At 42.0% G+C, this 15,119-nt stretch overlaps 1 protein-coding gene across 1 annotated transcript in view; it reads left to right on the top strand.

Moving 5' to 3' along the window:
- Window positions 1-391: 391 nt before the first annotated feature.
- Window positions 392-15,119, top strand: part of LRRC9 (leucine rich repeat containing 9) — a 78,579-nt gene continuing 63,851 nt past the window's right edge. Inside the window, exons 1-8 of the mRNA XM_073349952.2 lie at window positions 392-472; window positions 3,059-3,277; window positions 3,906-4,046; window positions 6,434-6,497; window positions 7,130-7,200; window positions 9,272-9,454; window positions 11,257-11,412; window positions 14,582-14,790. Coding sequence (XP_073206053.2) covers window positions 425-472; window positions 3,059-3,277; window positions 3,906-4,046; window positions 6,434-6,497; window positions 7,130-7,200; window positions 9,272-9,454; window positions 11,257-11,412; window positions 14,582-14,790 — 1,091 coding nt within the window. The 5' untranslated portion in view covers window positions 392-424. The remainder of the gene's footprint in view (window positions 473-3,058; window positions 3,278-3,905; window positions 4,047-6,433; window positions 6,498-7,129; window positions 7,201-9,271; window positions 9,455-11,256; window positions 11,413-14,581; window positions 14,791-15,119) is intronic.

Genomic DNA, 15,119 nt, shown 5'->3' with positions numbered 1-15,119 from the left:
TGATGTCTTCAAGTCAACACTGGATGCTTTCTGGAAGACATGTTTTAGTCAAACATGAGTTATCAGGTTCATTATAGGGGGTAACTGGATAAAATTCTTTGGTCTGTGTTATACAAGAGGTCATATTAGATGATCAACCTTAATCTGTGGTCTCTTCTGACTTTAAACTCTATGAGTATAAATAAAAAAGTAATTATTCCAAACATTCAGGACATTGCTAATTTTCTTCCATTAATGTAACTGTAATCCTGTGAAAGGCACGCCTGTTCTAACTGTATCTATTTGGAACTGAGATTTTTTCCCCCAGACTTATTTGAAATTCTGTGGCTTTTAAATTATGTGGGTGGATACACAACAGATAATTATGTTGTCATTCTTTCAAGCAGATACTCTACTGTGATTATTACTTTTAAATACTCAGAAAATGATCCAAAGTCATAACCAGAACACAGAGGAAATAATTAAAGAGCTGGTAAGTTTTTGTTTTCGTTATTTTTTAACTCTCAAAATATCGGTCACTATTAATATTTTTTTGCCAAAACTATGTGGAAATATATACTTCTCTAATAATACCATCAGTGCAGGATTCTCACTCCTGGACTGTTCAGAGGGGAGTACATGGCATACAATGACAACAGGGGTCTGCAAAGGTCAAAAACCTTAAGAATGAGGGGAGGGCCACTAGTCACATGTTAAGAAGAAAAGTCCCAGGAGTGAGAATCTTGCAAGAGGACATCATCAGAGAAGCAGAATTTCAAGGTAATTTTCCCTTCGTCCCTTTTTGTTGTGACGTATAGTGCAGAGATATTCAAATTTTTAAGGGGGGAGGGATAGCTCAGTGGTTTGAGCATTGACCTGCTAAACCCAGGGTTGTGAGTTCAATTCTTGAGGGTGCCCTTTAGGGATCTGGGGCAAAAATTGGGGATTGGTCCTGCTTTGAGCAGAGGGTTGGACTAGATGACCTCCTGAGGTCCCTTCCAACCCTGATATTCTATGAAATAAATAAGCTTTCGTAATGTAACTGAACAAAATAAACCCACAGCCTTTACTTTACAAGTTCTTAAAGCCTATCTTGCACCAGGTAAGTCAATGGAAGCTTTGCCGTTGACTCAGTTGGAAGTCGGATCAGGCCATTAGTGAAGTTAATGGGAGTTTTACCTGGTAGGTACTGAAGGAAGAGGCTCAACAGTATTTATTCTTTTTTGGAAAAGTCATGTTTTGCTATTTTGTCATGTTTAGAACTTTAATGAAATTTTATGTAATTTTTGTTTTCTGGACAGAGACTTGTATTTACTATGGCTACGCTGGTGGTGGCGCGAAGGGTATGTGTAGCTACATGTTGCAGTGAATAGCAAGCTGCATCCCTGCTGTGCTGTGTCCATGTGTCAGTGAAAGGCTTCCCCCTGCCTGAGTCTTTCCCAGCTGTGAAGAAGGGCTCCAGCTGGAGTATTTCTTTGCGGGGAAAGGCTGCAGCAGCAGGCAGGCAGCAGGACACTACTCTGCTAAAAACAGTAGTGTAGACGGGCATGTCTTGGGCAAGTAGAGAGCCATGTAGGGTATGTACTCATGTATATCCCCACACCAATCAGGCATGTCTTTACTTGTATTACCTGATCAAAATTCTCCATTACTCACACACTCCAGGAGCACCCACCTTTACCCTGTTCCCAGGGCTCAGGTGTAACCCTGTTAATTTAGGCACCCACTCTTACCCTTCTGTGGGCTCGTAATCTTACACTCTGTGGCTTTGCAGGGTCTTTTACTAGTGAACGAGCCTTACACATAATAGCCTGCTTAATCTCTATTTCTTAACAATTACCAAAACAAAATGCACACACTAAACATACAATGCTCACCACTCCCAATAAGGCAGATGAACTTTTCTTGATGGCCGATCAGGTCATCTGGGGGACTCCATCTTCTGCACGGTGTGGTTGGCAGGGTGTTGAGGTCTGTCAACTCTGATTTTGTGGCTGTGTCCTGAAATTGGTTCCCAAGAACTTCCTTTTGGACCCCAGTTTATATAGTGAAGCTTGAGTCATGCTTAGCTATACCTTAACCAATCATTTTACTGAAATATTACTAAACAATTCTCTAACCAATTATATGCCACCACCTTAATTGATTTACACCCAGCAAAATTAATTATGTAACAGACAGAAACAATCAAAGAACCAGACAAAGACCACACACACAAACAATAGAGAAGTGGGGACCATAAAGACAAAACAAGAAATGGGGATTTTACAGCCACAACTATTGATAAATGATTGCTTGCTAGACAGAATGCTATCAAACTAAGTTTTCTTTAATCACCTTAAAATCTGTTTTTTTATTTGTTGATGGTGGGTACTATTAGGACAGGATTTCCTTCTTAACAGCCTGATATTACATTGTTTTAATGTTATTTAAATGGAATATGAGGATGTGATTTTCTGCTTCTTGGCTGCTGCTCTCTTAATATGGCTGCAGACAAAGGCCTTACAATATGGCTACAGGAAAAGGCCTTATCCTTACACTTGCCTAACGAGTGCCTCCCTATCTATGCTGCTGTTTATATCTGTGGTAGGGGGGCTACCCAAGTATATACTTTACACGCAGCTGAAAGAAGCATGCAGTGTAGACGTACCCTATAGTTCATTTGAACCAAGTACTCCAGAACTGAAAAAATAGATTACTGATCCACTACATCATATATTCCTTTTATCATATAAATATATGATAAATGGAAATGTATTTTGGTGCTTTTTATAATTACATTAGGATACAACTGGATTTTTTGTTAATGAAACAGAAGGTGCATTTTGAGGCTAGAGCTGAACTTTGTCATTGTGAACGAAAAACTAAACATCATATACCAGATGTGGCCAAAAACATTACGGAGTTGCATACATATTTGAAGATGAGGGCAGGAGAGGTGGGACTTTTCAAGGGCACGAATGACAATTAAGCAGCCACCTCCAACTGACTTTCAGTGGGGGTTGGGCATTCTCCTCCAAAATGCATTTTTCATACTAGAGAAATAAAAAGAGCAATAATAGTCGTGTTTTATTTGCAGTGCACTTCTAATGGATTGTCTTATGAGAAAATTGATCAAGAGGGACCAGAAACGTCTACACTGGAGATGTTTTTTTCAGGCTATCCCATGATAGCAGGCATGCCATTTTTCCCAAATTTGACAACTCTCACTCTCGTTGGACAAAGCATTCAGAAGATTTCAGATCTGGAGTATTGTCCATTACTCAAAAACCTATGGATTGCTGAATGTTGCTTAACGGTAAGTTAACTCTATGATTTTTCTTTTCAGGTAACTGATCAGATTCTGATTCCCTTACTCATACTGAATAGCACATTCCTGCAGTGGTAATCCCACTGATGTCAATCTGCCTACTCGAGGAGAAAGGTACTACTCACTGTGAGCAAGGGGGTTCAGGATCTGGCCCTCTATTATCTGTAATCACACCAGTTGTTAGATCAGAAAAGATTCTATTTTAGATGATCAAGTTACCTCTTTTGATAATTTTTATATTCTTGCATGGTGGAACCCCATTGTTGTGTTTCTAAAACAACTTTTTAAAATACTGACACTACAGAGTACAAATCAATTTTAGGAAACTGATAAGAAAAATGTTTTCTTGAAAATTATATCGTTTTAAGAGAATCACTTCAACATTAATCAAGAAGTGCTCCATCAGCTACCGCTTTTTCTTTGTGGGCCATATCCAAAGCCCACTGAAGTCAGTGGGAGTCTTTTCATTGATGTGATGAGCATTGAATTAAGCCCTCTAAGACTGACTTGCCACGTTGCTCTCTAGTTTTCTGTATAGATATACTGTATGTTGACGAGCAGGATTTCTTTCTTCCTTGTCGTTCATTGAGAAGTAATACAACTTCTTCTAATGCAGAAAATTGATGGTCTACAACACTGCACTAATTTGGAAAAGCTTTACCTGTACTACAATGAAATTTCTACAATTGAAAATCTGGAGACCCTAATGAAGCTGGAGATAATTTGGTTGAATAACAACCAAATTAAGGAGATACAGGTGAAAATGTTTTTTTTTCTCCTTTGATTTTCTCCTATCTAATCCATTCTATTTATGCTGCATGGATCCAATGGTATCTGAATACAACTTATAAACTAAGCTATCTTTTAAGACCATTAAACCACAAAAAGGTTTAACCACAGTCATAAAGAATTAGGGCTGAAACATCAAGAACTAATGGCATATGCTATGGTATGCTGCATATACATAACAAAATCACCCGCTTTTCTGAGACCTCTGCATTTCCTGTGCACACCAAGGTGATTTCAGGAAGGGACTTGAGCTTTAAATCTGAGTTTTCTTGTTTTTGTCAGGACCTCAGAATTATGTCAGTGCTTTTTTTTTTTTTTTTTTTGCAATTTATTTCCATTTTAATGGGTTTTCAGTAAAAACAAAAACAAAAAAACCCAATCACCTAAATCTGTCTCATGGAGGAAAAATAGGGGAACAAGCCGTCAGCCAGAGAGTTAAAGAGGCCCATTCAGCCAAATGACTATTTCAAACATCCCACAGAAAATGGTGATCCTATGGAGAAGAGGAGGAGGAAGACTGCTCTGGAGTCTTCAGTGATGTGGGTGATTGATACAGGAAGCCTTCTGCTTCCTCAGCCCTCACAGAACTTCTTCCAGTTTAAAAAAAAAAAAAAAAATTGGGAATCTGCCTGTTTCTCCTGACCTGGCTGCACTAGTGCTTGGTACTACCACTGCATGGGCTAAATAGCTCTGGGTGGCAGAAAATAATAGATCTCAAGACTCAGAATTAGAGAGCATAGGAGGAGGAGAACTCTTTTGCAGAGGCGTTTGCTGTCCGATCTTCTCTGTAGTTCCCTGAAATTAGATTTTGCACAGCTTGAAGAGTCACTAATCTGTTTTGCTGGATTGGACCCCTTAGAGTTCTAGTTAGCAAAGGGCAGCCACTTTCAGTGTAATAAACTGTTACTTTTTAATAGCTTCTGCCTTTTTTCACTTATAAGAACATTTGGCCTTGCCACTCACTTTACAGCCCAAGGGCACTTGCAGCCTTTAGCACGTCCATGTGCCGTGTGGCCTTGCTATCACTTGATAATATCAGAAGAATATTTTGCAGTTACCATTTCCTTTCCTCCTGGTGTTGTGTCAAAGCAGCTCATATGCACAAGCTTTACAAAATAAATGGATGCCAGTCTACTGCTAATCTTTGGGATGGAGTGCTCATCACAGAGTAAGTGGGAGCTCTTGCAGTTGGAGTGTTGTAGAGGGAGCTGTGTAAAGGAGGAAAAAGGCATAAACACAACCTTCTGCCAGAAGAGGACACACCTGCCTCTCTCCACCTCGGGGGAGACGAGAGGAATCTCAATCCCCATCTTCAAATGAGTGTGAGAAACAGCAGAAGAGAGATTCTAGCCTAAGATGAAGATTTAGAGAGAGAAGAAATTGACAAGGGCAGATTAAACCAGGAGTCTTGGAATTTGGATACTACATTCAGAGGGCTTCACAGGGAACAGAAATTCTGAGGTAGAGGAGTAAAGTGGCAGCACACCACACAACTCAGTGGTGCTGTCTGATGCATGTTGAAGTACCCTGGGCATAGGAGATTGAGTGAGAAGTGGAAGGAAAACAGGTGTGAATCCTAGTGAGAAGAAGAATGGGGCTGATCTGGAGTCTGAGACAACCCACTAGACTCCATTTAAACCCAATCAATTCATGGACATTAATGGAGAAAGAGGAAAGACTGATGGGAATGGATAGAAAATAGAATACTGGAGAGATTACAGTGGCAGAGGATAGGCGTAGGGAGTGATAAAATAGGGGATAAGATGATAAGGGGAGATTAGTGCTGTGGAAAATGTGAGAGAGGAAGTAGTGACTGAAGAGTTAGGGCTTAGGAAGAACAAAATGAAAGGAGACAGAGTACATTAACAACATTATTTATTGTGACACATCTAATATATAATAATGCTGGCATCTCATCCCAGGACATTATGATCTCCATCACACAGAGAAATGATTGACATCACTACTGCATCCCACTTTGATGTCCCAAGGCCTGAGATATGGGCTGAAGCCAAAAGTTAGTGAATACCCAGGACATGGGATATTGTTCTGTTAAGTTTTTGATGAACAGTTGTGAAGCTAACGAGCTGCCAGACTGAGTTTATTTTTAATTTTAGTGTAAATTACAAGGCTTTCCAAAGTAATTCTTTTTGAGCAGCATTCATTGTCTGTTTACATGCCAGAACAAAATGAAGCTTACAATGAAAGCTAATATTGTTGAATAAAAATGTGACTAGACCCTTACCAAATTACTCTTAAATCGGAATGATCTGCCTTCCGATTTTTAGTCTATAGGAACTTCATCATTTGCAGTATTGTATTAGACTGAAGCTTTATCTTTTCAAATATTTACAGGGATTACACACTCTGCAGAATTTAAAGGAGCTCAATCTGGCTGGAAACTTAATACGTAAAATTGGTAGGTGATATTTACTTGACGCCTGGCATTTCTGCTTAGTAATTCTTATTGCTGTGAGGTCTAATGTATATGAACTTGATTCTGCTCCCATTCAAGTCCACAGAAAACACCTATCAACTTGAATGGTGCAGAATCAAGCCCTGTATGCCCATTGCTGCTCCTACGGAAAGCAGCGGCAAAACTCTCCTGGCCTAATTCTCATTTACATTAAAGCCCTTTAACCTTGTTTTGGCTGTGTAAAAGAGCCGTAAAATGGATATCAATGGAATGTGCACCCACTTTAAGGCTCCTTTACACAGCCTGAGTTGGTTAGATGGGCTTTAGTGTACATGAAAATCAGCTCTTTATTGACTTAAGTGAGAGTAGAATCAGGCACTATATTTTTTTTTTTAAACAGCTACTAGTAAATCTGCTAATTTTTCTCAGATTCTTTTTTATGTTAGGTTTGGTTTTGCATGGAAAAAGAAAAGGTTGCTCTGCGTAAGATCTGTTCACTCGTGATAATGAATTATCTTGTGCAATTATATTTTGTGGTTAAAACTTGTATGTCTGATGAAAATTTGTACTTCACCAAGTACAGTAGGTGCAACCATATTCTCTTTAATTCTGTTTGTCCTTGTGTTTTATTTTAGGAACTTGCTTTGACCCCAATGAACAACTGGAAAGATTAAACCTCTCTGGTAACAGAATATGTTCCTTCAAGGTATGTTGAGGCTTCACATTTCATTTTTATGTTCTTTTAATTGTCACCTCAGTCTCAGTAGCAATCAGGCTCTGGATTCTAAGTTGATCAGTCCTGGTGGTTGGAGTGGTGGTCGAGGACAGGTACCAAGGGTTGAAGCCAGATGTAGAGCTGAGAGCAGGCCAAGGGCAGTGCTGAAACTGGGGCCTGGGGACAAGCCCTGGGTCAGAATCCGTAGACAAGCCAAATCAGGATCTTAGAGCCCAGAAGCAGGCCAAAGACTGATGCTGGGTTGGAATCAATCTGAGGGTCAGGAGGTGGGTGCAGGACTGGAGCAAGGTTGAAACAGGGCCCAAATAAGGCTGAAGCAGGCTGGAACATGGCTTGGACTGGGACAGGATTGAGGGCAGGCTGGAAACCTAGGGCATCTGTAACACTGCAAGGCAGCAGGAGGGTTCCTAGATGAGTGTTCCTAGATGCACAAACTAACTTGCAGCTCTGACGGTGAGAGTGAAATTCCTGTGCCTGAGGGGGTTCATCTGACCTGGGCCCTGCCCAGGGATAGGCTGCTGCAGAATGCTTGAGGGATGAGTCATTGCACCCACTGAAGCTCTGAGGAACTGGCTGGGGGGTAAGAAAACCGAGAGTGGGGGTCAGACTCAGAAGGGAAGGGGATTGTGACTAGGAAAGAGCCTGGAGTGGGAGGAAACTGGAATGAGTCTTATTCTCCACCCAGGCTTCTAATAGGTGAGGAGAACGGGACTGGAACAAGGAGCTAGGGATGGGAAAGAGACAGGATTGGGACAGGGACATGTAATAGTTCTCAGAGGGCCAGGTAGTCTAGTGGGTAGTGCACCCAGTTTGCAGTCTCTCAGCTCCCGGTAGGAAGAGCTTTCAGACCAGTTCTAAACCCTTGTATGTAGCTTATTCTCACCTCAGGGTTTTCAGTGTCTTTATGCTATCCTCACGGTGGGTGCAGGGTGGGGTGCAGTGGAAATTAGGCTTATGCCCCCTGCAACAAAGAGCAGTTGGTAGGGGAGCCCAGGCCCTCCCACTCCACCAGGCTCCAATAAGGGCCCTATGAGAGACAACAGTGTCAGGTACTCTGGCGTGCACCCAAAGCTGCCTCCCTGGGTCACTTTCTACCATCCATCTCCCCCAATGTCTCCAAATCCAATATAAGATAGCAAAAGAAAAGACAACTAAACCTTCAGCTCCAACCAGGCTGAGCAGGCAGTCTTCTTTCTCTCAGGGAGGCTTTTTTGGCACTGTTGTTCAGGAGCCCTTAGGGTAGGTCTGACTTCCTCTCTGTTCTGAGCTGAGTTGCTCGCTTTTAAGCTTCCTCTCCATCTTGAGATAGCAGTTCCAAGTATGACCTCAGACATGTCTGTTTGCAGGAGAATGGGCTTTGAGAAATCTGAGTGGAATAGCACTGGTTCCTGGGTCAGCTGGTCTTGTAGTGTTCTAAATATTTTGTCATAGTTTTTGGTCCAACGGACCCTTTTGGGTTCAGGTCTTTGAGCGAGTTTGTCAAAGGGGCAGCAATGGTAGTGAAGTTTGGAATGAATCGCTGACAGTACCTCGCTAATCCCAAGAAATAGTGAACTTGCTTCTTTGTGGAGGGGATGGGGCAGCCTGCTAGGGCTTGGAGTTTGTCCACCAGGGGTCACAAGTGTGCGCCCCCCTCTCCTCCCCCCCACTGAAGATCCTAGGTAGGTGACTTCACAACACCAAGGGGAAAACAGGTAAGTTATTGTTACAGGTTAGCTATTCCCTGCTAAAATTCACAGGTTTGGGAGATATGCTGCCAGAGAGAGTGACCACTCCACAGTTTCTACTTGTCTCTCTCCGCTGTATGGAGCTGGCTTCCAATAGACTCCCTGCAGGGTTGCTTCTCCGGGGCTGGGGGAAGAAGAGGACGATACTCCTGCCTTTAATACTACCCCAGATCTGCTTGATTTTGCCCCCTCTGCTGTTGCATATATCCTCTTAATAATTAAAAGTAATGTCCTGCCTTCATGCTGAAATGCAGACTTTTTGAAATAAGGACCACCAATATGTTGTTGATTTACTATTTTCATTGTTTTTCCAGGAACTCTCTAATTTAGCAAGCCTACCGCATTTAAAAGATTTGAGTCTGAATGATCCTCAGTATGACCCCAATCCTGTTTGTCTTCTCTGTAATTATGCTACACATGTGCTGTATCATATGCCTCAGCTTCAAAGGCTGGATACATATAATGTGTCTCAAAAGCAAATCAAGGTCCTGGCAGAGGTAAGGATAAGATTTTCACCACATAGCTATGCCAGCAATATTTATGACCTCTTTTCCTCTTTATTTATCATTTTTTGGTAACACACTTCCACTGCCCAAGATCGGTCTTTCAGCCAACAAAATTGAAGTGCTTATGTTAAAACTAATACCATGCAGTGTTGCCAACTTTTGTGATTTTTATCATGAGTCTCACAATATCTGGTGATTGAATGATTATGAAAGAATCTCAGCGTTAATTAAAAAAAGTAAGTTTCTACTTCACATGCGGAGAAAAACGTGAAACCTAAAGGCTCAAAACCTGAAAGCAAATAAAACTAGCCCAATCTTTATTATTACTTTTAAAATCTCGTGATTTTGGGAGGCCCAGCTCATGATTTTTGAATGCTTGGGGTTTGCCTTATTGGCCACCTTTCTTTGTTGGTGAGAGGCAGTGTTGTTGTATTGAAAGAAGCCATTCCCTCCCTTTGAAAACTGATTGCAAGTCCTTTTAAAATATATTTTTCATTATTTAAAAGGTTCTATTACAGAATGCAAAGACTGCCTTTAGATAAATATTCTGTAAACAGATTACGGTTCATAGAATAGCAATAACTACAAGCAAGTTAGCTGAAAATCAAGTATAACTTTGTTTTAAAAATAAAAAAGCTTACTAGTATTCTCATATACAGTTTCCATGTATTCATATTTTATATTTTATTTTTTTAAACATTCTTAAACAAGGATAATATTTTAACGAAGACAAATCATCCAATGTGCAATATATAGGCTTGGAAGGATTAGGTTTTTATTGGTAAATGTCAATTATACCATACACACACACAGGTGAAAAATATTTCCATTGATAACGAAAAATTACAGATAGACAAAATTAGAAAAATGCTGCTTGAGGAACTTAGAGTTTGATTTTAAGGATATTTACTTTGTATATTTTGACATGATGTTGACCACTTGTGTTTTAACGGTTATAAAGCTTTAACTTTTTGAATCTCAGCATATATCATTAAATAACTATTGTCTGACCCCACTATTGTCTGCAATTGAGAAACTTTAAATTGATAAAAATACAAAAAATGACTACTGTTGAAATCATAAGAAAGTAAAAATTGAACTCTGCTAAGCCTAACAGTATACAATACCTAGGGCTTCTGATTTTTCAGTTGTAACCAATAAACACTGATAAAATGTCCCTGATATTACAAAAATGAAATCAGTGTTTATCCAATAAACATTGGAAAAACACTAGAAATGGTTAATTGTATCTAAGGGCTTGTCTACATGGAGCAGACGTGGACTACAGGGTGTACATTTCTAAAATGCACAAACATGTTGTGCATTAATTGATCCATGTAGACCCTGTTGGTGCACGCTAAAGATCCCCTAATATGCATTAATGTAGTGCTATTTGAAACAATACTACATGGATCACTTGATGATTACCTGTTCTATTCGTTCCCTCTGGGGCACCTGGCACTGGCCACTGTCAGAAGACAGGATACTGGGCTAGATGGACCCTTGGTCTGACTCAGTAGGGCCATTCTTATGTTCTTATCTAAGTGGACTGGGAACATCACAAAGAGATTGAAAACAAACCCCCCCAAATGAAATGAATGAAGCCCTTACAACACCATAAAAATCTAGTATACAATTCCAGAAGTGATAGTTTAAAATTTAAGAGCCAAACTTAAATATAAAATTTAATGTCACAAGGTTGCTGAATTATTAGAAAACAGCCTGTAGGAACAATTATATGTTGCTGACATTATTCTGATGAATAACTTTTCCTGTTTTCCTGACACTTGAAGGCTACAGTGATGAAAAAGATAATGTACTATAACATGCGCGTAAAGAGTGTTCATAGGCAGCTCAATGTGGAGCTTGAAAAGCTGAAAGAAAGAAAATGCAAATTGCAGAAATTGCCAGAAGATCGAATAAAATTGTTCAACTGCAACATAAAACATGTAAGTTTAAATAGTCGAAAATATCAAGAAAACAATGTATCCTTTGACAGAAATTTTAATGTCTATCATGGGAGGAGATATGAGTTTGGATGAAGAAATTCTTTTATAGGCTTATTTGGCTAAATCATGCCTTCAGATATACCCATTTGGGTTGGACAATGTAACTGAGTGCAGAATATAGCCCAAAGTTCTTAGGGGCTGATCAACTGATTGAAGTCAATGGAAAACTTACCTTAAAAAGAAAAAAACAAACGAAAAACAACAACCCAGCGTTTATTCAAATGCCTAAGCTCTGTTTAAAATAAATTACTTGTGCCGCAAGTTGATGCCTCGCCTATCGTCATCACCCCCTGCAGACCCACCTCAATCCAAGTACTGCAGGGTCCTCTTCCTGGCTTGGCCCTATGGCCATGTCGCTGTTAGTGTTTTTCCCCCTTCCAGAAAGAGAGGGGGGATATTTCAGTTCTAGAGTCTGGCCACTTCCCTACTCCCAACTCAAGATGAAATCACTGTACAATTTAAGCCTGAAATGCTTGGTAAATTAATACTAGAAATGAAGGGTAAAATATTTTCATTTCTAGAGGATTTATGGACCCTTTATTTTTCTACCATTTTCTGCACTACAGAGGGCCAGCACAAAGCCTGTGAAGTAATTACCTCTTACTCAAACCCTGTTGAGGCCTCAGTTTTACTTAAGTGACACATTTGCCATCCTGCAATACAGGTGTGAATTTCACTTAGGGTTGCCAACTTTCTACTCGCACAAAATTGAACACCCTTTCCCCGCCCCCGTCTATGGCCCTGCCCTTCTCCGAGGCCCTGCCCCCACTCACTCCGTCCCCCCCTTCTTCTGTCGCTCGCTCTCCCCCACTCTCACTCACTCGCTCATTTTCACTGGGCTGGCTCAGGGAGTTGGGATTTGGGAAAGGGTGAGGGTTCGGCTGGGGGTGCGGACTCTGGGGTGGAGCCAGCAATGAGGAGTTCAGGGTGCAGGAAGGGGCTTTGGGCTGAGGCAGTGGGGAGGGAAGTGGAAGGGGGTGAGGGCTCTGGTTAGTGGTGCAGGCTCTGGTGTGGGGGCAGGGATGAGGGATTTGGGCTGCAGGAGGAGTTCTGGGCTGCGGGGTGGAGCCAGAGTGTTCAAAGTATCGGAGGGGGCTACTGGCTGATGCACGAGGTTGGGGTGTGGGAGGGGGTATGGGCTCTGGGCTGGGTGTGCAGGTTCCAGTGTGGAGCCAGAAATGAGGGTTTTGGGGTGCAGGAGGGGGGTCCATGCTGAGGTGGGGGGGTGAGGCTCCAGCTGGGGGGGTGAGGCTCCAGTATGGGGCCAGAGATGAGGGATTTTTGGTACAGGAGGGGGCTCTGGGCTGGGACTGAGGGGTTTGGAGTGTGGGAGGAGGCTCTGGGCTGGGACAGAGGGTTGTGGTGGGGGAATGAGGCTCTGGCTGGGGGTGTGGGCCCTGGGGTGGGGCTGGGGCTGAGGGGTTTTGGGTGCAGGAGGGTGCTCCGGGCTGGGGCCAAGGGGTTCAGAGGGCGGGAGGGGAATTGGGGCAGGGGGTTAGGGTGTGGGAGGGGGTGTGGTCTTTGGGAGGGAATTTGGGTGTGTGGGGGGAAACAGGGTGGCGGAAGGGGGTTGGGGCATGGGAGAGGGTGAGGGGTGCAGGTACCAGGCAGTGCTTACCTCAGGCAGCTCCCAGAAGCAGTGGCATGTACCCCTTCCGGCTCCTACACAGAGGTATGGCCAGGCAGCTCTGCATGCTGCCCCATCCACAGCTGCTGCCCCCGCAGCTCCCATTGGCTGTGGTTCCTGGCCAATGGGAACTGAGGAGCCAGCACTTGGGGTGGGAGCAGCGCGTGGAGCCCCTTGGCTGCCCCTATGCCTAGGAGATGGAGTGGGGACATGCCGCTACTTCCGGGAGCTGCACAGAGGCACGGCAGCAGGGAGGCTGCCTTAGCCCTGCTGTGTCACCGACCGGTGCTGATCGGAGCCGCCAGGGTCCCTTTTCGACCAGGCGTTCTGTTCGAAAACCAGACACCTGGCAATTCTACTTAAGATGAATTTATCTAAATCTCAGTTACGGTGCTGCTCAAAAGAAATCCTAAATTGCAATAGCAAGGGAGTTGTATGTCAGCACTGTAGTGCGAAGGGTTCAATCCTGGATGCGGGTAGTGAGGGGGATGAGAGCCTGGCCTCCTTGAAATGAACAAGGCCAAGATTTCACCCTGGGTGCATTAGAAAAGTCAGTGAGTCTGTTCAGGTCAGAGCTGAGCTATTTGTCATCTTGGTCGGTAAGGGAGCAGTGTAACCCTGGCTTCACTTCTGCTGAAGTACTGGCTTTTTTCCCCTAAGGTGATGGCTACTGAGCACCTCATTATTATGCTGTAGAGCTGAGGTTGGCCCCTTTGCTCCAGAGTAAACCTGTCCTCATTTCTTTAACCCACGCACTTGTCGGTGCTGAGCACCCATGACAAAGAGCTTGTGGATGCAGATGCTAGCTCAAAGTTCAGAGCATGGTTTATCTTTTAGTATAACATGCAGTTGTTGTCTGTATCCCTGCTGAGCATATCCCTTCTGCACCTTCCTCTATGCACTGCAGTTTCAAGCCCTAAGTGGGGAAACTTATACAGTGCCTGCCCTCACCATGCCTAACTTTAGGTTGTGCTGATAGTCTCTCATATTCATGAGTATCAAATTCATATAAAAACCTCATAGCCATGACAATATAAGGGGATAAAGGTCCATGACAGCTGAAGATATCCAGGAAGGAAAAGGAAATTCAAATTTAAACACAGTAGGCTATCAGGAAATCATTATTTCATATTCTTGATCATAATATAAGCTACTACAAGCCATAGAAATGTATTTAGTTCTAAAAGAGTGGGAGTTTCCACTTTGCAGGATGTATCATAACTGAAGCCGTGTTCAGTACATGTTTTTAAGTAACTTGTTACAAATTGCAGAATTATTTAACTAAATAAACAAGAAGATTCTATTGTCAGGAAAAAATCAAGAAAATTATTGTTTTATTAAATTAGTTTTCTGGTAAATATTTTCATGATCACTTTATAGTGTATAGTTAGAAGACTTATCTTCTGTGGAAAAAGAAATACTGTAATTTTCTACCAAAACTTCACCTATTGCCTTTGAATCCTGATGCATTCTTTTTAACAGCTGGAACATGAACTGACAGAGCTGCAGACATCAGGCAAAATACAGAATAACAAATCTATTAAGAGTAAAAGGCTGGAAATTGAAAAATCAATTGACGATGGTGAGAACACGGATGAAGCCAGTGAGGAGTCAAGTCTTGAGAGGAAGTTCCTTCTGAAATTAGATGCACTGAGGGAAAGGATAACATTCTGGAACAGAAAACTAGATGAGTATGTTTAGTGAATTGTATAAAAGCTGCAATGTGAAATATGTATACATTCCAATTCATTGTAATGGGGCTTGGTAATTGAAGGGACTGATAATAGGATTTGTAGCCTGTATTACATTTATTTCAGCTGAGGTCCAAACTGATAAAATTAATGACTTTTGGAATAGTGTTAATATAGTTTGGGAGAAAGAGTTCTGTTCAGAGGACTAGAAGAAAGATGTATTTTATAAAATATCAAAGAAAGGCAACTTAAGGGTGTGTGATAACTGGCGAGGAAAAAACTACTTTAGAACACAGAAAAGTTGAACAGAATTAACCTGGGCATAGATG

This window comes from Lepidochelys kempii, chromosome 6 (genome assembly GCF_965140285.1).
Source record: "Lepidochelys kempii isolate rLepKem1 chromosome 6, rLepKem1.hap1, whole genome shotgun sequence".
In the NCBI taxonomy this organism is placed as follows: Eukaryota; Metazoa; Chordata; order Testudines; family Cheloniidae; genus Lepidochelys; species Lepidochelys kempii.
This window is presented reverse-complemented; position numbering and strand designations above follow the sequence as displayed.